Source organism: Bidens hawaiensis, unplaced genomic scaffold (genome assembly GCF_021521415.1).
Source record: "Bidens hawaiensis isolate Kalapana, Puna unplaced genomic scaffold, B.hawaiensis_p1.1 tig00064218_1, whole genome shotgun sequence".
In the NCBI taxonomy this organism is placed as follows: Eukaryota; Viridiplantae; Streptophyta; class Magnoliopsida; order Asterales; family Asteraceae; genus Bidens; species Bidens hawaiensis.
This window is the reverse complement of record NW_027506548.1, coordinates 4029-27807: the sequence shown is the minus strand read 5'-3', so window position 1 is coordinate 27807 and position 23779 is coordinate 4029. Positions and strand designations below refer to the sequence as shown.

Genomic DNA, 23779 nt, shown 5'->3' with positions numbered 1-23779 from the left:
ACATTCAATTGGCTAATTATATTAATAAAATGTCCGTAATATTTCCTATACTTTTGATTCTTTAGACAAGCGGGATAAGGGACATAGGCTAGATCAATGGTGTGTGGTGGTGGTCAGACTCCAACCGGCTTCTTATCGGTGTTTTTCTTAACTTGCGGCTCTATGATTGGTGTTGTATTTTGTGACTTACCTAGAGCCTCTACCTCTATCTCCTCATCTATCAACTCATCGTCCCCATCTTCCCTAATTTCTCTACAAACTACCTCCGGACCAAAAACCCTACCACTACGAGTGGAGATGGCTTTCAATTGAGCAGCCGGATTAATTTGAGGGGTACCCGAAAACTGACCCGAGGGTCTTTCTTCTTAACGACGAGCAATATCACCAACAGTCCTTTGAATATCGAGAATAGAAGATTGTTGATTCTTGAAGAGCAAATCGTGTTCGGCAAACTTTTTCTGTGTAACTTGATCTCTCTCCAAGATTAGCTTCATCATCTCTTCCAAACGCCCAATTCCACCGTTCGAATCCTGCACATTATTTTGAATATTAGTACCACCGATGTTATTATTATTATAATACTGACCTTGTCCTTGATTATAAGAATTTTGAAATCCGGGTGGGGCACCCAACGGACGCCAATTAGCATTATTCTGGTTCGGGTTCTTGTAGGTGTTCCAACTTTGACAGTTGTTATTATAGTTGTTGGGAAACCTGTTCTGACCGGCAACAAAATCGACCTGTTGATTCATCACCGAGCACTCCAACGTACCATGTCCACCTCTACAAAACTCACACCTGCCCCCCTTGGCCTTCAGCTCCTTAACCTCTCTAGTTAGTGATTCCAAAGCAGCAGCCACACTCGTATCCAGATTAACCTGGTGTACACCTCGAGCGGATGAGGATGTACTGATGACGGGAGTGAAATTCCCGTGATGTGGCTCTTTGGCAAGGTCCGATTGATCGAAGCTCTCAAACATCTCGTTACATTCGGCGACATTCTTCCTAGCCAGTAGACTTCCTCCCGCGGTCGTGTCGAACCGAACTTGGGTTTCGTAGTTCAACCCATTTTATAATTTTTCCACGAGAGCCCATGGTGTGAGACCATTCTGTGAGCAACGGGCTAGCATGTTCTGAAAACGCTCCCAAGCATGACAATATTGCTCCCCGGCTCCATGTGAAACGAGTGAAGCTGATCGCGAAGAATAGCCGCTTTAGCCGGAGGGAAGTATCTCTTGATAAATGCAGAACGTAGTGCTTCCCAAGTGGTGAATGTGCCAGGTGGCTGCGTGTCAAGCCAAGTAGCTGCTTTACCTGCAAGTGAAAACGGAAACAAATGTAAGAAAATAGCATCTTCGGTAGCACCTTGTAAATTAAAAGTTTTAAGAACGCGGTAAAGTCGGTTAATGTGAGCCGGTGCATCCTCGTCATCACGCCCCGTGAACTGATTAGTTTGAACGATGTTGTTCATGACGTATGATGGAATTTGCCATGACTTGGGGTTGTCGATATGGGGAACAACGATGTATGACTGGTTCCCGATTAAGCCATAGAAGGCTTGAGCAGCAATTGTCCTATCGTCGGCCATCTAAACGTCTGGTTGACTTCTCGGACTTTCTGGTGGTGAACTAGTTGGTGACGACTTTGGTGTAGAACTGGCTTTTGACGATTGTTTCTCTGCTGACGAGCTAGCCTCGGTCTTCCACGGAGAAAATTCCATATTTTCCAGCGGTGGTCCTTGCGAACGAAGATGTGGCATAAACCTTAAAGACGCAACGGACTAAATGAGTAGACTAAAAATAAAAACTAAAACTAAGTTAAACTAAAATTTAATTAGACTCCTACGACTCAAACGAAAATAAAACAAATAGCACATATATAGCAAATAAGTCCAATTAAAACTAAATAACGCCATTGCCAAGAGTCCCCGGCAACGGCGCCAAAAACTTGATCTGCTAGAAACTATCAATTAAATATTAACTTAACTGAACAAATAATAAAAAATAGACTTAAGACTCAACTACACAAAACACTGGCAAGTGAACCGGTCAATTGTACTAAAGCTAAGTAAGTCCGGAATATCGAACCCACAGGACTATATAAATTACGTTAATTAACTAATTAGACTCGACTTACGACACGACTATTTATTATTAATGTTTAAAGGGGGTTTTTAAACTACGATTTAACTAAGAAAGCAAATAAACAAGTAAACAAGAAATAAGCAATTAAACACAAGATCGAAACCAATCAGAGAAGGAATCTACCTAGGTAAGAATCTCGTGCATCAACAATCATCAAGCAATGAACAACTAATATGATATGGAAACTGATTTCTAAACGTATTCACCTAACCAACCCTAAAGAACCCTTGATCGCATCAGGTAAAATCCTAAAGAATAATTATTAGATTATTAAGCAATCAGATATATTGATTTCCTTACAGTTATCAATTAGGGTTAATTAATAGTATCTAAAGCAAGCAATCTTTCGAAACACTAAACCCAGATAACTTGATAAACTTATCATGACATCATGAACAAGGATCAACACAATAAGCAAGAATATTGTCACTAATCTATCCTATCATGCGATTGACCAAGACACATGAACAACTCCTCACCTTACAACTATTGGAATTTAGCAGTACATTTAAAACCCTAACCAACTATCAACTAGCTTCTATGATCTAATAGGCCTATTCAACCATAATAATCAAAACACCAAGTAATGATTAAACATAAACCCTAAATCTAAAGAACACAATCAATAGATAAAAGATATATGTGAAACGTTAATTAACAATCAATCAAGATAATAAATATTCATATGCATCATGAAAGCAAAATCAAGTCTTTTACTATTAAAATAACGAAACCATAATCAAATCAATTGTCCAACGCAAGAATCAAATCAACACATGTTCATCAATCCTAGGTAGACATGAAGTCTAGCCTAGAATCATTATTAAAAACAATTCTAAACAAGTATTGAAAACAAAGAGGAAAGACATGACAAATAATGAACAAGGAACGAAAGTTAGAGCGATAAAACCGTTTGCAATTGATCCTTGAACACTTGTACGAAAGCTCTATGATCCTCCTTCTTCCTAGCCTCCAAAACACCTTCAATCTTAGCTCAAAACCTTGGGAAATCGGTTGGAAATAAGCTTCTTTCGTTTAGGTTTATAACCCTCTTTATATATAAATGAGCTGGGCCTTAAATTGCAAAATATGGCTGATCAGGATGCCTAGGCGCCCTGTGACCAGCCTAGCCTTCCCCGTCGCACGGCGCCCTCCAGGAGAAGATTTTTCTTTTTTTTTTTATTAAATATCTTGTAAAATCTTGATAAATCTTCTTCCTTGAACTCCAAGTAACGCTTAGAACCTTCTAGACCTTCTTTTCCTTGACTTTCAAACCACCATCTACATGCAAACAAATCAAAACACTAAGGGGGTGTTTGGTACAGAGAAAAAGAATGGGAAGAAATGGAAATAGAAATGGGAGAGAAATGGAATTGGAGAGAAATAGAAATGGGTGGAGAATTGACAATCATTTCCTTTGTTTGGTACAATAGAGAAATGGGTGGAGAAACGGGAGCAGAGACGTGATTAGGGTTCCGCCTCGGCATCATCATGGTGGAGAAATGGTGGCTCAGAGACGCGTCGCAACACCGCGAACGGAGTAGAGCGTCATCATCATCGCCGCGCAACATCAACACCGCGATTTAGGGTTCCGCCTCGCAACACCGCCTCGCGATTTAGGTTTTCGTTTTGGCTCAGAGACGCGAACGGACGTGGCTGCGGCGTCGGCCGCCGTGCCGGACGTCGGCATCATCATCACCATCGCCGGTCGGAGCATCATCATCATTATACGCGAACGGAGTAGAGCAGAGACGCGATTTAGAAGCAGAGAGAATTCCATTTCTCTTCCAAATGGAGAGAATTGGATTTCTCTACTTTTTGCCTACACCCAATTCTCAGAGAAAACCAATTCTCCGCCCAATTCTCCGCCTAATTCTCCCAAACAAGAGAAAACCAATTCTCCACCCTCAAATCTCTCTACCAAACACCCCCTAAGTGGAATTATCATGTCATCATTAACGAGCAAAACGAACTTAAACTTCTTATGAGATGATAGAAAGAATTAGATTTAACGTACAAGACACCAAACGATATAAAACATGATAACTATAAATAACTTGACTCAAAACCTTAAATAATAAACTTGTGATATATAAGAAACTACATAAATCTAAATAAGTCGCTGCGTTTTCCTCCAGAAAACCAGTATGTAAGTATATCCATGTTTTCTCCCCAAAAACAAGTATAGGAAAATGGTGTGTTTTCAATCCAGAAAACAAGTATACGAAAATAGTTGTGTTTTCAATCCAGAACACTTTGAGAAGTGTTTTGTGTTTTCAATCCAGAAAACAAGTAGGGAAAATGCATGAACTCACCTGGTGTCGCGTGTAATAGACTTTTCTCAAAACCAAAAGGGTGCACTTCACTCGCTAATCGTTACCTAGTACAAGTGTTTAAGTTATGAGAATGTGTTCAACAACACATGACTCTAAAACCCAAGTATGGGCTCACACACAAACACAAACTTGACAGATGACTCTTTGGTGATAATAAGTAATGTCAATTGTACAAAAAAAACAAGTCTTAACATGTATCCACACATCATATCATGGCAAATAAACCAAATATTCATCATACAATTCAACTTATAATCATTCAGTTCACGAGACAGATTATGGAATGTACAAACTGATTTTATTCACTAAGTAAAACTTAAGGATAAATTATACAAATTTACCATAGTAGCATATAAGAATTAGGTTTCTAAAACAATTTTTAGTATATTTTCTCATGCATACAAAACTCACAATAATTCAATCATTGCATATAGGTACTAAAAGTTCAGCAGATTACGCAACAAAAAGTTGTTTCATGGTTCTCTCAACTCATTTATCCAAATTGTGCAAGGCCAATTGGGTTGTATTTTAGACTCATAATTCTAAGTTCCAAAAGTGGAAAAAACTCATTTGGCTTAGTTAATCTCAAGTAATGATGTCGGGAAGACAGACCAGAATTTGAATCCCCGCGTCAGCTATGACACATGTTTTTGTAAAATCATAAAAATTATTCAAAACTTATCCAAAAATTACAAAATTTAAATTTATGGAAACTAGACTCAGAATAATATATCCTAGAATCAAGAATCGATCAATAATAATCATTTAACATCATGTTACAAACCAATCAATAAACGAGAATGAATCTATCAGCAAACTGTTGTCATCAAAACTCAAACCTTAGCATGTGTAAGGCATCTTTATGGTTCTAATTCATCAATTAAAATCATAATTATCATGCTACAGGACTTTGTACATTTAAGGTTTATCAATAACCCATCAAAATCATAAAACTAAACGAAATTAAAGATTAATCTTACTTGTTATGCATGTAGAATTGATGATGATAAAAAAAACACCATCAATTGCATTTAGTTGCCTTGATTAATGATGATGAAGGTTGGGTTGGGGTTTCATGATCGTAAGAAAGGGAGAGGGAAGAGAGATCAGCTGGTTAGGAGGGAATTAGGGTTAAGGTTATTTTATTCAATATTAATTTAATCTAATTTACAAGAATGGTCCTTGTTAAAACAATGACTTAAACGAACTTTTTAACAACGAACCGGTTTATAACGAAACGTTATGACTAAAACGTTATTCCAAGTTTATAAAAGTGAACTCTCATTGTTATGTTGTGAATAATACTTCATAAAAGCCTAAAACGTAGAAGTTACGCGCAATTGATCGAAATTTCACACAACAAGCTACAAACTAAGCACATAATCATTTAACGTATATTTCACTTAGATAATATTATAAACACATACTTGATGTATTAGTTTTACATGATAACTTAAAGCAGGTTAAGCGAGCATCATGTATTAAATCATGTAACACAAAATATCATCTTGCACGTAATAATTATATCCGAATTATTTAAATATATCTGATTCAACATTAATCACCAACGTGTACTGACAAGCTCATGTGTGTGACTTGTTTTTTACTCGTGTAAATGTTATGCATGACGTGTAAGATAACGGAGTTTGGGTTAACGGTGTTAACGTGAAAGTGCAGGGTGTCACAAAAGGAATTAACAAAATTAAAAACGGTAGAAACAAAGTACTCTAAATATGTAAATATTATTTAAAATTTAAAACGATTTAATATGAATGTCAAAAACAATTGGATACTTAATTCGGTCGGAAATTTATTTAAGTTATTTATTCGGATTTTTTTAACAAGTAAGGAAAGACAAACTATATAAATTGTAATAATGTGATAATTATACTAAGATAAAAAAAATATATATTAAGGAATGCGTTTATAAATATTGAAAAATTAAAAAAAAATGGTTGAAACAAATTACTATATATATGTAAATGTTATTTAAAATTTAAAAACTATTTTCTATAAATGGTGAAAAACAGTTGGATAATTAATTCGGTCAGAAAGTTCATTAAGCTGTTCATTCGGTTTTTAAAACAAATAAGGAAAGTTAAACTCTATAAATTGTATTAATGGAATTCTTAGATAAGATATAACAATAAATTTATGTAAACTAAGTATAAATGAGTAATAATCGTTTTGTAAAATAACATATTAAATTACGTTTAATATGGTATCTAATTTATGAGGTATAATCAGTTTGTTATTTTATGAGTTTTTTTTGTATAATGAGATTTCATATTAAATTTATGAGTTTTTTTGTAAACTAATATAATATTGGAAGGTATAATGATGTTTTAAGTTGGACGGAATATTTGTGACTTAATTGAAAGTTGACAAAAACAATAAAATAATGATTATATTAATATATGTAATTTAATGTACATTATAATCTTACAAATAAGGAATATACATGAATATTAATAAAAAGAAATATACATCAATATTAAAAAAATAAAACAAATACATCTTATCAACTAATGCTCAATCAATGAAATTAGCTTATATGAGTCGGGAAAATAACCTGAAATGATAAAGTCGAATATTAATATTCATACTATGGAAGATTTGAATTATAATTTATAACCGGAAAATTTGAATGCTCTTACCAGAAAAACGAAATAGTGATAATGGCCATGGTATCTCCAATTTTTATTTAGGTTATAAAGTGAAATTAGCTTATATCAGTCGGGACAATAACCTGAAATGATAAAGTCGAATTTTAATATATATATATATTATGGAAGATTTGAATTATAATTTATAACCGGAAAATTTGAATGGTCTTACCGGAAAAACGAAATAGTGATAATGTCCATGGTACTCCGATTTCGATTTAGAACCTAAAATGAAATTACTTTACATCAATCGGGACAATAGCCTGAAATGAAAAAGTCGAAAATTAATATTGATATTATGGAAGATTTGAATTATAATTTATAACCGGAAAATTTTAATGGCCTTACCGAAAAAACAAAATAGTGATAATGTCCATGGTATCTCCGATTTGTATTTTGAACCTAAAGGAACAACATGATGAATAACAAAATCACACGAAAAATATATAACTTAAAATAAATATAAAACCATCATTGTTATAGATATGAAACATCACCGGGAAATGGTAATAACGTCCACCTATTAATTACATCGTCGTTTTTGATTTACAACATAAACTGATTATAAGAAAATCATATAACAATGAAAATAAATATAAAACGTTAGAGGAAAACATTACCAGAAACAAATATAATCTTGCCGGAAAAACATATAACAAAATCGGCCATTAGACTATAAAATATAACCTTACCGGAAAACGATTAATACCAATCTAGATTACCGGAATATATGAGAGGATGGAAGAATAAGCTGGAAGATAGAGAAAGAGATATTAAAATGGTTAGGGTTAAAAATTGTTAAAGTTTAAATATAGTGTATGGGATGATTTTGCAAGAGTATGAAAGGAAATAGATGATTTGACATTGAGGTGGCAATGACGTGGACACCCTAGAATGATGTCATGTGAAAATTGCTTCTTGCTGTGATAGTATGTATAGATTATACATAATGATTTGACAAAAAACCCAAAATTGCTAAAATTACGCTTATATAAAATTGTAGGTTTTCACTTTTTGTAACAAATTAAACCACTTACGCTAACGTCCGTTAAAAACTTAACATATTGTTTTAAAATGACACTTTTATCCTCACCCTAAAGACCGACATTCACAATTGTTTTCCTTTTCGTTCTTTCTAATTGTTTTTCTTTCTTTCACATTTATTTATTTTATTGTATTAGTTTTGCTTGTTTATTTTAGTTAACTACTATTATTATTTTTTTAATTTTCTAAACAAGGGTCAGGCTCAAACAAAAAGTTTGATTTTTTCTAGAAATGAAGGTATTTTAGTCTATTATTTTAATATTGACACTCTTTACTTTAATTTCAAAAACTCACTTACATTAATCTAAAAAACTCACTTACATCTTCACTATCTTCTGCAACCACCACCACTCCATCGCCCACCGCCACCACCGCCACCACCCACCATCACCACCTCGCCAGAAAAGTCTTTGGAAATTTCGTTGGAAAATTTCACTAAAAAAGTAGTCGGAAAGTCACTGGTAAACAATCTCCGAGAAATTTCACTGGGAAATCACTGAAACGTCACCGGAAAAGGTCATCGGAAAAAACACAATCGAAAACACTATGAAAAACATTGTGATGGAAAAAACACTATGAAAAAAAAACACAATGTAAAAAACACAATGGAAAAATCACTATGCTAAAACATAATTGAATAACACACTATGCTAAAACATAATTGAATAAAACACAATGATATAAAAACGCAACGCCTATAACCTATAGCACAATGTATAATAAAACCCACTAATTTTTTTTATAACAATATGATACTCATATTAAAGATAAAAAAACGCTCATTATTCAGGTGATTTGTTTTAAAAAAAGATGTCGTATAAAAAGTTATGTACGTTTTAAAGTTATAGAAGAATGACGTATGCCTTGTATATGATGAGAGAAAGTTAACAATTATGTGTTATTCATTTTCAGCAATTTCCCTTATTTTATACTTAATTTTTCCCAAACTAATCTAAACATTTCAAATTCAAAATTAATGGTGTACTTTTTATCATTCTTACAAATATTATACTTTTTATTTTAAGTTGACCCAACTATACTTAAGCCATAATATATACTCTAACTCATCTTAATTCCATATAAGCTCTACATTATTTATTTTTTTCTCTTTCACTTCATGTCATACAAAGAAAATGGTTTAACTAATCTCTCTCCTATTAATACATTATTAAAATAACAAATCAATCAGTAATTAATACATATTATTCCTTTTAACCCGTTAAAAGCATAACTCATGGACCTTTTTTTAACACACTTAACATAAGTGGGGAATGGTTTAATTCATCATTAAAGTGTCATGTTATTTTAACTTATGTAGGGGTTAGAGTATATCCAATAACCTTATTTCAAGGGTGTAAAAGAAATGTATACATCTCTCCATATAATAAACAAGTGGGTTTCCATCAAATTCCCCTTTTGTTTTTTTACCAAATTTCTTCAAATTGCCACATGACATTTCCTAATTATCTTTTAATTAGTTTAACTCTCTATATAATAAACAAGTTGGGTCCATCAAATTCTCTTTTTATTTTTCACCAAATTTCTTCAACTTTTTATATGGCATTTTCTAATTATTTTAATTCAATTTCAAAATCAAACTTGTGAAGCCTATTAAATTTTTATCATCATAATTCACATGTTCTAACCTTTGTAATCATCATATACATATTACATTGAAATTCATCAGTATTTAAGCTGACTATCAAACCTTTGTAATCGGATTAATAGCTTCAATCGGAGTCAATCGATTCACCTACACATATTCAATCAGATTTAATCGATCTATAGGTTCAATCGATCAATCATCTTAATGCGATTCATTTAATCTGAATAATGTAATCTGATTCACATAATTGATTTATATGTAATCCATTGTCTTTCAATTGAAACTCTAATTCTATGATCATTATATAACATAATTATTTTCTTAGAGATATATTACAAAAAATTAAAGTATGTCATCAGTTATCGATAAATATTATTTAAATAAAGACATATTATCTTTAAAAATACACAAAAAATTTCCAAAAGAGAGCAAGTTAATATAGTACAAGAATCAATGTTTAATAAATTAACAAGTAAATGTCCTCGAATATGCAATGTTTAAATTACATTTATTCTTAGTGGTTTTTTTTCAAAGAATTATGGACTTTTATTGTTTTTAAGGAGATGATTTGTGATAACAAAAAGAACGACCCCTACCAAATATCTTATCAGTCTGCACATCATAATGAAACTTTATATCACTCTTAGTATACAGTTAATTATAAGTAATTTTAAATGACCGGCTTGAGTTCATTTTTAGTTTAAAATAAATTTGATCAATGTATTTTTTAAGTAAAAATGAGTTTGGCTCAAACGAGCGTAATCTAAACAATTACTTACATTATTTTGTGTCTAATATTATTTTCATATTTATCTGTAAATATATTTTTATATGAATTCCATATCAAGAAAAAAGAAAAAATCAATCACTTTATATATAAAATGTTTTTTTTCTTTTTAATTTTTAACTTTTAATATGCCAGCATGTTTATAATTTTTTGTAACACACTCTCATCTTATGTTACAAAAACTATTTACAGATTTAATAATTATCAGTTACCTTAAAGAAATTAGTTTGAAAAGGGTAAAAATATGACTTTTGTAAATTGGAAAATAACGACGCTGGTTTTTCTTGCTCCACATATTTTTATGTAAAAATGGATTTTTTATTTTATTTATCTTTTATTTTTTGGGGTTTGATGTTTGAAGCAGTTGAAGCAGGACTTTCGTGACTTAAAAAAACAAAAGAAATAAATTTAAGATCATGATCAAGTTTAAAGATGGCCATTCTGAATCTACATTTTCTTTAGCCACAAGTGTCAGTCACAAATTACCAGCAACATATTGTAAATGAAATTCGTATATGAAGGATAATTATAGAATTTTTTATTTGTTATTTTTGTAACATAAAATTAGGAAACTAATGGTTATACATGTGTAGGGTGAACATATCAAATATTTAGTTTCAAGTTAAGATTTTGAGTGCGAGTCAAAATTCTTTAGTTTTTGGTCCAACGGCAGTTTAGGGAACAGTGAAAGTTTGGTTAGTTTGAGTTAAAAGTTGCAGATTTTTGGTCCTATGGTAGTAAGAAGATTTTTTGTCTCAGTTTTGCTAATATTTTTAAATACTATATTTGTTTTTAGCATTATATTTGTAGTACGTGCATTTTCAAGAATTAAAATTTTTTTGACTAACACACGAGTTCTAACCTAATATATATTAATGAAATAGGAGGGGGCAAAATGGGAAGAAAGGAAGATAAAAGTTGAAATCACAGACCTCCCGCCTGCGTGCGTGCAGAAAGCAAAATCCCCAATTTGAAACCCACCCCCAATTACGATCTAGGGTTGGGTTTCCAAATCAAATGGCTCAATCCAAAGCTGTTGATCCGTTTCAAGGGCAGCCTATTATCTCTCTACACCCTAACAGGTTCCCTCATTCCAACGCTTCACTCAAGTCCAACGATCTCCAAGTTATTCACCACCATATGAATTCAATCGTATATGCTACTTACCTCTTCTTACTTGACTCATAGAAATTGCTGTGTAGGAGACATTACATTCAACCTGGACTTTATTTTATTCATGTGTAATAGCATTACTTTTGTTTTTATCGGAGATTTAGGCTTACAGATTCTATCTGAAGGCTAACCTAGTAGACATTATTAGAGCTTGAGGAGTTAATTTTACATATACTAACACTCTGATGGAATGGATATATATCACTGCTTTTTAATGTCATACGCTGACCTTACAAGTGCTATTTTAGTTCATCTTTATTTATGCTTTATACATTCTTAGAAGAAACAGTTAGGACATCTGTAGACGTATGGTTTTAACACACACTTTACCCAACTAATTATTCTATTTAAAGTCGTTTTGCTATTTATTGATAAGGAGGGACTAGGGACTACTAAATAACACAAGGGAAGTCAAAATGCAACTGCTGCAGAATGTACAATGTAGTATGAGTTACAATGTCATTTGAAATTTATAGTGTCTTTCTCTGTTTTTAAGGCACTACAAAGCCTTGATAAGCATTTTGAGGAAGCAAAATCAGTTATAGAGGGTGCTTCAGAATTGCTAAACACACAGGACAATTTTGAGCCCAATATGAAGGAGAATGAAAACCCTCAGAAGAATAGACCAGCTTTGGCTCGGAAGCGTGCTAAGTTCTCAATGATGCCTGATACAAGGTAAAACTTATACACACTACTTTGTTGTGCTCTCACACTAATAAGGTTAATCCTTTGAATATCTATATGTTTTAGAATCTTACTTTATTGTCAATTATAGTAGCGTAGCTTATGCGTATGCCGGAAAATTTTGTAACAATAATGTGTTTGCTTTTTGCTACAAATCATCGAAACATACCACTCTTTTCACCAAATGTAGCAACATAGCAACCTCTTTTCTATTTTGTTAACCACTTAACCATTCGTATAAACATGCCAGTTTTTCAACCAAAAAGAGCAAGACAATTTACCTGGTTTTTGTTTTATCTGGTAATGGTAAATGATATTAAAGTTTGCTACTATTTCTGATTTTTGTCAGTTTCACAGCATGTAGCTATTATTAGTAGACCAGGTATAGTATCCTGCAATTCAGTTAGTTCTATGCACACACTATTAGACTAGTTATATAATTATCATATCTAGAAGCTATTGCTATTATATAACCAGTCACACACACATATAATCTGGAATTGGTTTAATGTGCAATACTATTGACAGCCAGCCATCTACAATCGTAGAACCAACTTTTAAAATGGATCAGCTACTTGACCCTGAAGACGTTTTTGCAGCCTATGAGAAGTTTGAAAGTATATTATTCTTCACTAATCTTTGTGATTCTATAATATTTGGTTATGTCACTGCTAATCTATACAATTTTGAAATTAATTTTTAGACACCAAGAAAGAATTGAAGAGGCAGAGAGGTGAAGACCCAAATGAACCCAAAATTTCTACTACTACTACTACTAGACAACGTCGTCCCGAAATACCACGGTATTATTGATTACTGAGCCTAATTTTTTTTCACTAAATTGTGTTGCTTTATAAGTTTCATCTGGTGTAACATAAAATTCATACTTTAGGAGAAAGATTAGTTATCAGCATCATGTATACTCCAGTCAGCCTGAAAATGATACATTGCTTTCTCAAGAAACACCGCAAGACACTACTGAAACTCAACCTATAGAAGACACCCAGCAATCTGTCACTTCCAACTGCCAATCCAATGAAAAAGAAGTCACTGGTGAGTTTTTATGCTTTTGAAGTTTAATAACCGAATGCACCATGAAATTTTTTACATCATCACAATAATTTCAAACGATTATGTAATCAGCTTTCTTTATGATGTTGGCTGACCTACATGAGTGGAATAAGTTATGTGAACTTTTTACATTGTATACTATACAGACATGGGCATGTAAACGAACCAAATAAACACAAATGGAGCATGATAATGTTTGTTCGTTTGACTTTATTCAAACAAACAACCGAACACGAACAGTTAAACGAAATGGGTTTTCTTGTTCTGTTCATTTTTAGAAAAACTGAGCATGTTTGTGTTCGTTTGTTATATTAATGAACTATTTACTAACGTAAAATGAATGGACATAACCGAATATAGATGCATGAACATAACTGAGCTAAAACCAGTAAAAGTAAATGTGAACATGTGTTCGGCCTAAAAAGTTAATAAAACAAGACTAAAAAATTATAACGGGTGTAAAAATTTAAATGTATATATTAAAGAGCCAACATAAATGAATGTAAACGAACGTTCACAAACATAAATGAACAAACGAGACATGTGTTTTTGTTTATTCGTTTATCAAATAAATGAACGTAAATGAACTTCCCACCGTATGGTTCACGAACAGTTACATGATACCAATAATTTTTCTTAATCGAGAGAGGAGTTTATACTTTATACTCAGTCTTTCTGTATAGGCAAATAAACGAACTGAACGTTCAGTTCGTTTACTTGCCTATATAGAAAGACCGAGTATAAACTCATCTCTCGTTTAAGAAAAGTAATTGGATTTATCATGTACAAATAAAACAAATTAAATAGTAAAAGCTTGTTAAAATGTTAGCTTGAGATTATAATATTATGGTATATTTTCTAGTTAATTTGGGAAACAAAATAATGTAGTTAAAGTTCAAATTTTGTTTGTTGTGTGAACAGGATCAATAACTAATGCTGAGGACAGAGTCAACAAGCTTTTTGATGATTTAATGTCTAGTAACATTGCTGATTTAGATGGAAACGAGACATTGTCCTATTTGGAAGATCGTTTGAATATCAGACATGTGGCTATAAACGATTTACATCTTCCTGACTTCCATGATAATCCTACAGTTAACATTTTACCTTCAGTCAACTTTCTAAAAAACCAGCACATGTTGCCTGATACACGTTCTTTATCAGATAATTTAAAAGAAAACACAATCGAGAAACAAAAGAAATTACCCGACAAGCCCTTTAATTGCATATCTTCCATTACACCATCTAAAAGTCCATTACAGGGAATTTCAGCATTTGGAAAAATTATTTCAAAATCCCATGAAACCGAATCAAATGATCCCTTTTTGCACCGTGATATGGATATGTCTCCTGCTACCACAACTTCTGAAATCATTAGCAGGCCCTCAACTCATGCCAGCAAGGACACTGAGTTTCCAGTTTCTGCCAATGAGGACAACGAACTTCCAGTTTCTGCCAGCGTGGAAGATCTCTCAGACTGTGAGCAGCATAATATGAAAGAAACGGATGTGGACATGCAAAAGAATGTAAGGTTTCTCATATATTATTCTAAGTATTGCTATTTTGACTCAGTTATATATAGATCGTTGTTTCAGGTCAACTGGGTCGAAACAGGTCAAGTCATTCCAGTTGTATAATTAATGCATAAAACTTGTTTAAATCATTTTATTATTTTGTTGATATATATTTTTCTAATCATGTTAAAGACACTAAATATATGTAGAAGATGCCAAATTGCCAATCCATTGCAATATGTTTTGATTCGCATTTTCTTACCTATACTATATTTTGTTGGACTTAATCATTGTGTTCACATGTGAACGAGTGTGAAACGGGTCACAATCAAAAATGGGTGTGTGCACGGGGCTGAAGCCTGATTTGGGTCAGGGCTGTTTTGGTAATTGTCTCTTCTGCTGACATGGCAGGTTGAAGATGCAACAGAGAAGGTGGTGTCATCCAGTCCACTCAAAGAAAATGTTGATATTACTACAATAGGGGAATCAGAAAACAATTGTTTTCATTCAGGTTTTTATTGTTTTGACTCATATCTTGCTAATATTGTGTCTTCTATATTGCAATACTTATCACATAATCTATATATGAAGTTAAGTTATTATTTGAACATTTAATTGTTCAAAGATGATTATTAGAGGTGCTATTTGTTTGAATTTGACCCGTTTGAGATACTCTAGCCGGATTATCTTGTTTGAATTAAAGCACCTCTATGGAGCTTTGATGATTTAAGCTATTGGTTCTATTCTCAATTGCTATTCAAAAAATAAACATTTTAATATTTTAATTCTTAGTTTTGTGTGCAATTTGACACATGTACGTATGAATCGTTACTTTGGTTTGTGTTCTATCTTAAATGGGTCAAATGAGTCGAATTAAAAAAATGCTCTACTATATAAACAGATCAAATGGGCTGAAAACAATTTGGTTAAGAGTTATTGAATTTTTTTCATAATACAAACTAATATGATTTAGATTATATTTTAATTATATTGTTTTCATCATTATATTAATGCATAAAATAATGGATTAAGTTTGTTTTCAGAAGTCATGTTATTCTGATTTGATGTGACTGCTTATGAATTAGTTGATTTGGGTCGATTTTATCTCAAACGGGCCAATTAAAAACTTTTAGCTAAATAAAGAGCCAGTAAGGAACTAAAAGTTGCTGAAGATGTATACGGAATGCACACAGCCTCTTAAATTGTTTTTAGTCAAAGATTCAGATCATTATTGAGATAAATGTGATTTTGTAATCATGATCTAACACAATAGTTACTTTTGTCAGCTCAAGCAGATGATAGTTCTATCAATGTCCCTGTTTCAAGCCTGCCTGTTCAAAATCCTGATGTTCCCGAACAACATAACGAGGTGTGTTTCTAGAATATTGCTATTATTTCATTTATCAATAAATATTAGTAGCTTTATTTTAATAAGGCATATCATGAACTTAAAATCTTTTTTGACAACCTATACAAAATAGTCAAAACTTGACACATATATAAAATAATCTTTTTACAGGAACGCCCGAAGACGATGAATAGTCGAAAGTGGACAAGGGAAACATGTAAAGTTGATTCAAAAAAGAAGCGCCATAGTTTAGCAGGTTTTTATTTTTTTATTTTTTTTATTTTCTTCATTTCTTAATGTTGTTTTATAATCTCCATGTTTATTTTTAGGGTTTATGTTGAATTTTAACCAACCAGCCTCGGTTTAAAAAAATGTACAACTAAATAAGCTTTATGACTAAAAGCTGTGCGATTAAGTTTGTTCTTATTATTTAAAAATCGGGCGGCTAACATAATTTTTCAAACTTTGAGGACTTTATATATAAAGTGGTGAAAGTTGATTGGTCACATTCAACATAAACTTTATAATATTCTTATAGTATATGATTGAATATTATAAATTTATTGTATTTGCAGGGGGCGGGTCTGGTTGGACAAATGGTGTAAGGAAAAGCAAGAGAATTAGAAGTAAACCTTTGGAATATTGGAAGGGTGAAAGACTCTTGTATGCACGCGTCCATAACAGTAAGTGCTTAATATTTTTACCACTTATTACAACTACAAAATTAGTATGAAAATCTCTTTTTTTTCTTCTAAAATAACCTGACCCCTTTTATACGTAATCTGTTTAATTTGACTGATAACTTTTATATAAAACTTTTGCAGGTCTACCGACGGTGGTTGGAAGGAAGTATATCTCTCCGACCGCGACCAACAGCAAAGGGAAACCTGGTTTTAAGGTTGAATCTTTTGTTTCGGATGAGTATAAGGATCTTGTTGACTTGATTTCCTTGCATTAACATTTTCTTGTTAGTTCTGATCCTGTTTGAGATTATGATGGTATGTATAAAGGCGTATGTCATTTGAAAATACCTGTTATGTTAGACGTGTGTACTCGTTAGGTAAATCAGTGTTTATAGATATTGAATCAACAAGTTGTCTTGATGTTATGTATTTGTTTTCTTTACGAATGTCCCTATTATCTGTCTTATAGTATCATGTTTGTGAGCATCACCACTGCATGTTCCGATGATTAGGGGAATGTTTCTTTTATTGCGTAAAACTTCTAAATACATTTTTAAGGGTTTTAATCATTATTGAGAAAATAATTATACTGTTTCTAATAATTATTGAGAAAATGTGTTGTATAGGCTGAGGGGTGTGGAGCGCTAGAAAGAGCGCAAGAGGCCAGCCGCTCGCGCCCCGGGGCGCGAGCACCACACCACCGAGGCGCGAGAGGGGCGCGAGAGGGGCGCGAGCGCGGAAAAAGAGGCAGGCGCAAGGGGGTTCGCGGGACCTGTGGGGCGTAAATGGGCTTGGGAATGGTGAAAAGAGCCGTTGGAGTCTTAAAAATGAGCCGTTGGCTCTTTATTTAATAAAAAAAATTTTTTTTTTTTTCTCTACATATATCTATATCAAATACAAACCAACAACAATATAAAACATACAATTTTCTCTCTATTAAACCTATATCAAACCCAAACCAACACCAATATCACATACCAATATCACATACCACACCCAAAACCCAAAATCACCCCATCTTCCAAACCTTTTTTTAAAAACATGGCTGGAAATTGGTACCCAAACCTAGATTCAGATTACAGTTACGACGATTTATGGTCGGCACCGGACCAAGCGATGTTTTATTCGGGGTCGCAACAACCATCCGGCTTTCAACCATCCAACATACAACCGTCTCCTAACTTTGTAGTTCCGGAGACACAAGAACCAGAAGGTGAGCTGCGGGACAAAGAAGACGCGTCCACCGGAAAAAACAAGTTGCAACGGACGGGTCGGGTTCGGCTTCGACCGGAAGGACGAAACGGAAAATCACTCCGTGGTCATCGGATGAGAAGGAAGCCCTGTGTCGGGCTTGGATAGTCACTTCTGAGGATCGGCGTTGCGGTAATTGTTTTAACGTTTTTAAAAATGATTTTTAATAAAAAAGTTAAATAAAAAAGTTAAATGACTTACAAATTTATTTATGCATTTTGCAGCGGACTACCAAAAGAGCAAGGTCTTTTGGACAAAGGTTAGGGAGACGTTCTATTCGCTCGTTGGGAGTACAGAGCGGAACGCCGATATGATTTCGGGTCGGTGGACCGAAATCAGAAAATTTGTCGGCTTGTTTACTAATCTGTTCAACAGGAACGCCGGTCGTATGAGACCAAGTGGCAGTGACGATTTGGCGGTTTATAATTTCACTGTCGAAGAGTGGAAGCAGGAGTGCCTGCGGAGGTATGGGACGGTGAAGACGTGGGACGATGTAAAGGTGTGGGAGAGGTTGAGAAGGTGTTCTAAGTGGGTTGAGCTGGTGGCGCCGGACGTTGATGCGGAAGTAGGGCCGAAACGGACTAAAACTAGTTCGTCTGGAGCGTACAGCACTTCCGCCGGGTCGGATTGCCGGGTTGGATTCGACCTAAACGTTGCGGGGGAGGAAACGTCTTCACCGCCGAGGAGGCGGCCATTGGGAAGGGACGCCAGGGGCAAAAAACCGGCTGAGGGGGAAGCCGTAAACATCAACGATCTTGTTGAATCCCTCAATAAATTCAACAAAACCATGGAGGTGGTCTCTAATGACAAAAAGGAAAAAAAAAGAATGAGAGATTTGGAATTCCTTACAAGAGACTTCAGTAACCTAAATCCGGTCGACCAAATGCTGATGGAAAAACAAAAGGAACGTATCCGGAAGAGGTTGATCGAAGAAGACCAAGCCGAAGAATAAGAATAATGTTTTTTTTTAGTACTTTAATTTTTTTTTTAGATATTAATGTGTTTTTTTAATTAATGTGTGTTTTTTTAAATAATTTATGAGTTTTTTTAATAATACGTTTTTTTAATACATTTATAAAAAAATAAAAAAAAAACCGCTCGCGCCCCCTCTCGCGCCCCTCCACACCATGTCCCGGGGCGCGAGCACCACAACCAATACCCATCTTATCAAGTTTCTCTCTCTGCCACACGTCACAATATTATTGGCTGGCACCCCCACTCGCGCCCCCTCTCACGCCCCCCACACCCCTCAGCCTAATGCCATTTGGTTTCTAAATCTTACATAAAGTTGACGGTCGAGCCAAACATCTTTCAAATTGATGTGCCTAAGATACTTCTATTCTTTTGAGTGAAGCTTGTACCTCTTTGGTTAGATTAGGTCTCAGTTATCAGATGTTTGACTTTTGTTAAAAAATATTAAAATTTTAATCATTGAATTTGCCTACATTTCTAAAATTGTTTTAATGGTTATCATATCCCCATGTTTCATTTCAATCTAAAATCCAAACTATAATTAACCACAATCTTCTAAAACCAGCATTCTTAATAACAAGACTGACATTAAACCACAAGTAACCGTTGATTATAACATATAACAGTTAAAGACTTGCACAACAAAATGTCTACCAAGATTGTATAAGATGACGCCTCTTACGTTTAGACTCTGCTGCAAGATCCCATATCAGATACGACCACTTTTACCTTTTTACCCGATTTTGTTTCCATTCTACTCTTCAGACTCTTTCGGTGAATTTTCAGGCGTCTTCAGATTAACCGCACCAGCAGACGCGTTTCCTTTATGTGCCTCAACAACCGAACGAAACTCTTCAACAATCGATGCATCTTTGAACTTCAACGCAAACGTTGAAAGACCATTTTGCCCCTCACCCGTACTGTTCACACACGCAAACGTGATCCCTTTTTTCTCCATATTAGTCAGCTTCATGTCGGAAAATAAACTCGCGTTTAAAATCAATCTATAGTTCCCTCTTGCCCTCATCACAAGCCTCGCTTTTCCCGTTCCAGAAGTCAACATATTGACTTTTAATTCTCCTTTCCCGCGTTCTTTCCACCCGCCATCAATAAACTCAAAAAGTATAGAATCTGCTGTGAAAACCGCCTTTTCGTTTTCCTCACCAGTTTCCACTTGTACTTCCTTCATAGCAGACGGTGTTGTTTTGGTTCCCTCAGTATTCTTGTCTGTGTTGCCAAACAGAGACGAGTTTCCATTTGTACCGAAACTGAAAGATGAGAAAACGGGTGAGTCGGTCTTCGCAATCGACCCGAATGAAAATGTTGAGTTTGAAAAACCGGTCCCGGCAAGTCCCGTGAACGCGTTTTGGCTACTCGAAAGCTGTTGGAATGAGTTAACTGATCCGCCCACAGGGGTCTTTTCATCATTTCCATCAATGTTTTCCTTCTCGGATGCAGGGGCAGTTCCGTCATTTCCCTCTAGCTTGTCATTGTCTTCATTTTTCTCCTTCTCCACAGGGATATTTCCAGCATTTTCCACCAACTTTTCCTCTTTCTCAGCTGCAGGGGCATTTTCGTCATTTCCGACCAACTTGTCATGCTTTTCACAGCTCTCTTTCTCAGATGCAGGGGTAATTCCGTCATTTCCCACTGAACTTTCTTTTTCTCCATCATTCCCTTTCTCCGCACTAAGGGTATTTTCGTCATTTCCCACTGATGTTTCAGAAGCAGGAGTTGAAGTTGTAGGGGGTACCAAACGAATTGCTGCAAAGGGGTTAGAAGAAGGTGCAGCTGGGGTCGATGACGTTTGACCACGTTTGACTTTGACTATTCTTCGATTTGCCAGCACTTCATCACTAGCCCGTTTAAACGTACCCGTTTCTTGCCCGAGAACCTCTTCTTCATCATCAAGACCCGGGTTATCCCGGGACAATTCTCTACCCGCAGCTCGTTTTTTGGTAGGTGGAAACGAGTTCTCTGCATCCCCCATCACAATACTATGAAAAATGTGATTCTGCAGTTACATATAAAACATGGTTATTAACAAGGCTCAACAAATAAGAAAAAAAACACTGCACAAAATAAGTCAGTTAAACAAACATTTAAACTTGGACCATCCACTTGTCAACACTCCACAAACAAAAAGCACATAGCTTTAATATGTGCACATCTAATGGAAATTTTATTCAGCAGAATGCCATTTTTACCCTTGATGCATTTATGATATGAATGACTTGAAACTTGCAGATTTAGCAACAAGAATAATTGCATTTAGATTCAAAACACTCCTATACTATAACGATCCATATTTGAAAGCGTCTGTCATTTTAAACAACCTGCAATGTAATGATCAGGCTTGAAAACGGCTGAATGTGAGTGGCTGAACAAAGTGTTTTCTTATCGTGTAAAACTTCTATATATGATATTATACTTATAAAATAATAAATATAAGGATGCGTTCTTTTCAGAACCAATAATATGCTGACAACCACATAACGATTTGTACATAGTGCATTTGGAGATCTGGAGAGAGGAAGTGACCGTAAATAATGGTATATAGCTAATTTGATATTAGTTGCTATTACAGCAAAGGCTTCACTACGTTACATATATTATATCAATATGAGATAAGCAACTGAAAACATAAGCAAGGTACTGGAATAACTCCGCTTACAATGTTTAATAGATCTCTAGGAACGATTACAACATAAACAATCATACCCTGTAAAATCCCACAAATAGCACTGCCATAAGCAGGGTCTGGGATGGGATGTAGGCAAACCGTACCTATGTCCCAAAGAATAAAGAGGTTGCTTCCAGAGAGACCCTTGGCTCCAAAAACCATGTGTATTTAACTTAGCAATTATATACTTAAATCTCAAATATATAGTTCTAACCAACCTATGACATTCAAGCGAACCAACCAACGGCTAACGAAATTTAAAGTAGAAGCCAATTAACTGCTACCTATAAACAACACATACAGCCAACGAACAACGAAAAAACACAACTCATGTTTCCTTCTCCGCTCCAAAACTCGATTGCCCTTTTCCAAATAAAAAGGTATTTCTTTGGCGATGCAGTTGGTGACTTATCGATTAACTGAAATGACTAACTGAGCACTAAAAACATTTTAACTTAGGGAAAACAAAACGCCTGTAATCTATTAGTAAAGGAAGGCTATATGAGTTGGTGCTACAAATACAAACAATATCAGTGGATAATAAGCAATCATCGAAAGCAAAACCCTAAAACAGCATAACCTAATTTGTAAGCATCATCCGTACCGTAATAAATAAGCTAATCGATTAGAAACAGATACATACATACATATTAAGAACCAACACTAGAAGAGTAATCGGTGGTACCTTAATAATTTAAAGCGTTAGCTTAGGCGGTAGCGTTACGATTGGTTGTATGTATATATGAATATGAAGGAACCCTAGAGCAAATATATATATGCGGGATTTCTATTTCTATTTTAACTAGATGTATTTGTGATTTTGTTCAATTACGCATCTTTAGCATCGTTTTTGAATTTTTTACAAATGACTACCTCACTTTTTAAAAACTTGCCATTTTAATATTTTTTCTAACTCCGTCTATTTTGTCCATTAAGTTAGGGTAATCTGGTAACTTTATAATTTTTTTTTATTTTTCATTTCTTTTAATTATTCCCCCCTTTATAATTTAATTTCCATCTCAATCTAACCATAAATTAAAACTTGTTCATCTGTCCACCACTAATCTCCTCCACCTCGCCTCCATCACCACCAACCTACGACAACCACCTGCCAGCAAGCCACATAATATAAAGAACAACAAAATGTTCATCGGAAACGAATGAAGCTGTGTAGCGGAGCTCAAACTCCCCCTGTCCGCCCTCATCTTTTGTTCTCTAATTAATCTCTTCTAGGTTGGTTGGCGACAATGATTGTAAGCTCAAATATCTCTTCACCGCATGTAATTCCACATCGTTGCTACCTTCCCCAGTCAGCGGGACTACAGACCCAATCTCTACTCTCTCGGCCACCATGGGGGACTACAGATCTGATCCATATCTCCACTCTTCAGACATTTTTTTTATTTTATTGGTGGTGTCGACAATTTTTTTATAAAGTAAGCAGCATATTAATTTGTTGTACCAACTTATGCAATGTCTAATTTTCTATATTTTGAATTTGAATGTAATTCAATATATATGATTATTGGCACAAACTTTGAACTCAGCCGAAAATTCCCAGAACAAGATATTATTAACTTTTTTTTTTAGAAATTCGGATAATCCGTTCCAATATCGGAATTTGAATCTGAACTTTTGGATATCCAAATCCAAAATTGGGATTCTGATCGAGGGAGGGGGAAGAGCTTTATCGATGGATTGATGTTATGATGTTGGGGATATAGGATTTATGATATAAAGGGAGAAGGTGTTTAAAAGAAAAAGAAAATATAAAATAAAATAACGAAGTTACCAAATTACCCCTGACTTAACGGACA

General features: G+C 34.3%; 1 protein-coding gene and 1 pseudogene across 3 annotated transcripts; one reads left to right on the top strand and one right to left on the bottom strand.

Annotated features, from left to right (window-relative positions):
• The first annotated feature begins 11598 nt into the window (after positions 1 to 11598).
• Positions 11599 to 17412, top strand: LOC143618148 (centromere protein C-like). Its single transcript, XM_077090461.1, has 11 exons — positions 11599 to 11735; positions 12253 to 12431; positions 12969 to 13057; positions 13144 to 13243; positions 13333 to 13493; positions 14433 to 15037; positions 15437 to 15536; positions 16312 to 16394; positions 16545 to 16629; positions 16949 to 17056; positions 17198 to 17412. The coding sequence occupies exons 1-11, from the start codon at positions 11601 to 11603 to the stop codon at positions 17329 to 17331; spliced, it is 1779 nt and encodes a 592-aa protein (XP_076946576.1). The 5' UTR covers positions 11599 to 11600; the 3' UTR covers positions 17332 to 17412.
• Positions 17413 to 19859: 2447 nt separating this feature from the next.
• On the bottom strand, positions 19860 to 22713 carry LOC143618149 (nuclear pore complex protein NUP50A pseudogene; annotated as a pseudogene). Of its 2 annotated transcripts, none has more exons than XR_013150959.1 (2): positions 22648 to 22713; positions 19860 to 21293 (listed from the first exon to the last, which is right to left on the bottom strand). The product of XR_013150959.1 is annotated as a nuclear pore complex protein NUP50A pseudogene, transcript variant X1 (transcript). The 2 variants fall into 2 exon arrangements; XR_013150960.1 differs by lacking the exon at positions 22648 to 22713 and adding an exon at positions 22567 to 22614.
• Positions 22714 to 23779: the final 1066 nt, after the last annotated feature.

What these genes read in the sequence shown, in the direction of transcription:
- LOC143618148 (XM_077090461.1), top strand. Translation starts at nt 11,601, where the DNA reads ATGGCTCAATCCAAAGCTGTTGATCCGTTTCAAGGGCAGCCTATTATC. An exon ending in CGTCGTCCCGAAATACCACG is followed by an intron (nt 13,244 to 13,332) that starts GTATTATTGATT and finishes TTCATACTTTAG; the next exon opens with GAGAAAGATTAGTTATCAGC. An exon ending in AAACAATTGTTTTCATTCAG is followed by an intron (nt 15,537 to 16,311) that starts GTTTTTATTGTT and finishes TACTTTTGTCAG; the next exon opens with CTCAAGCAGATGATAGTTCT.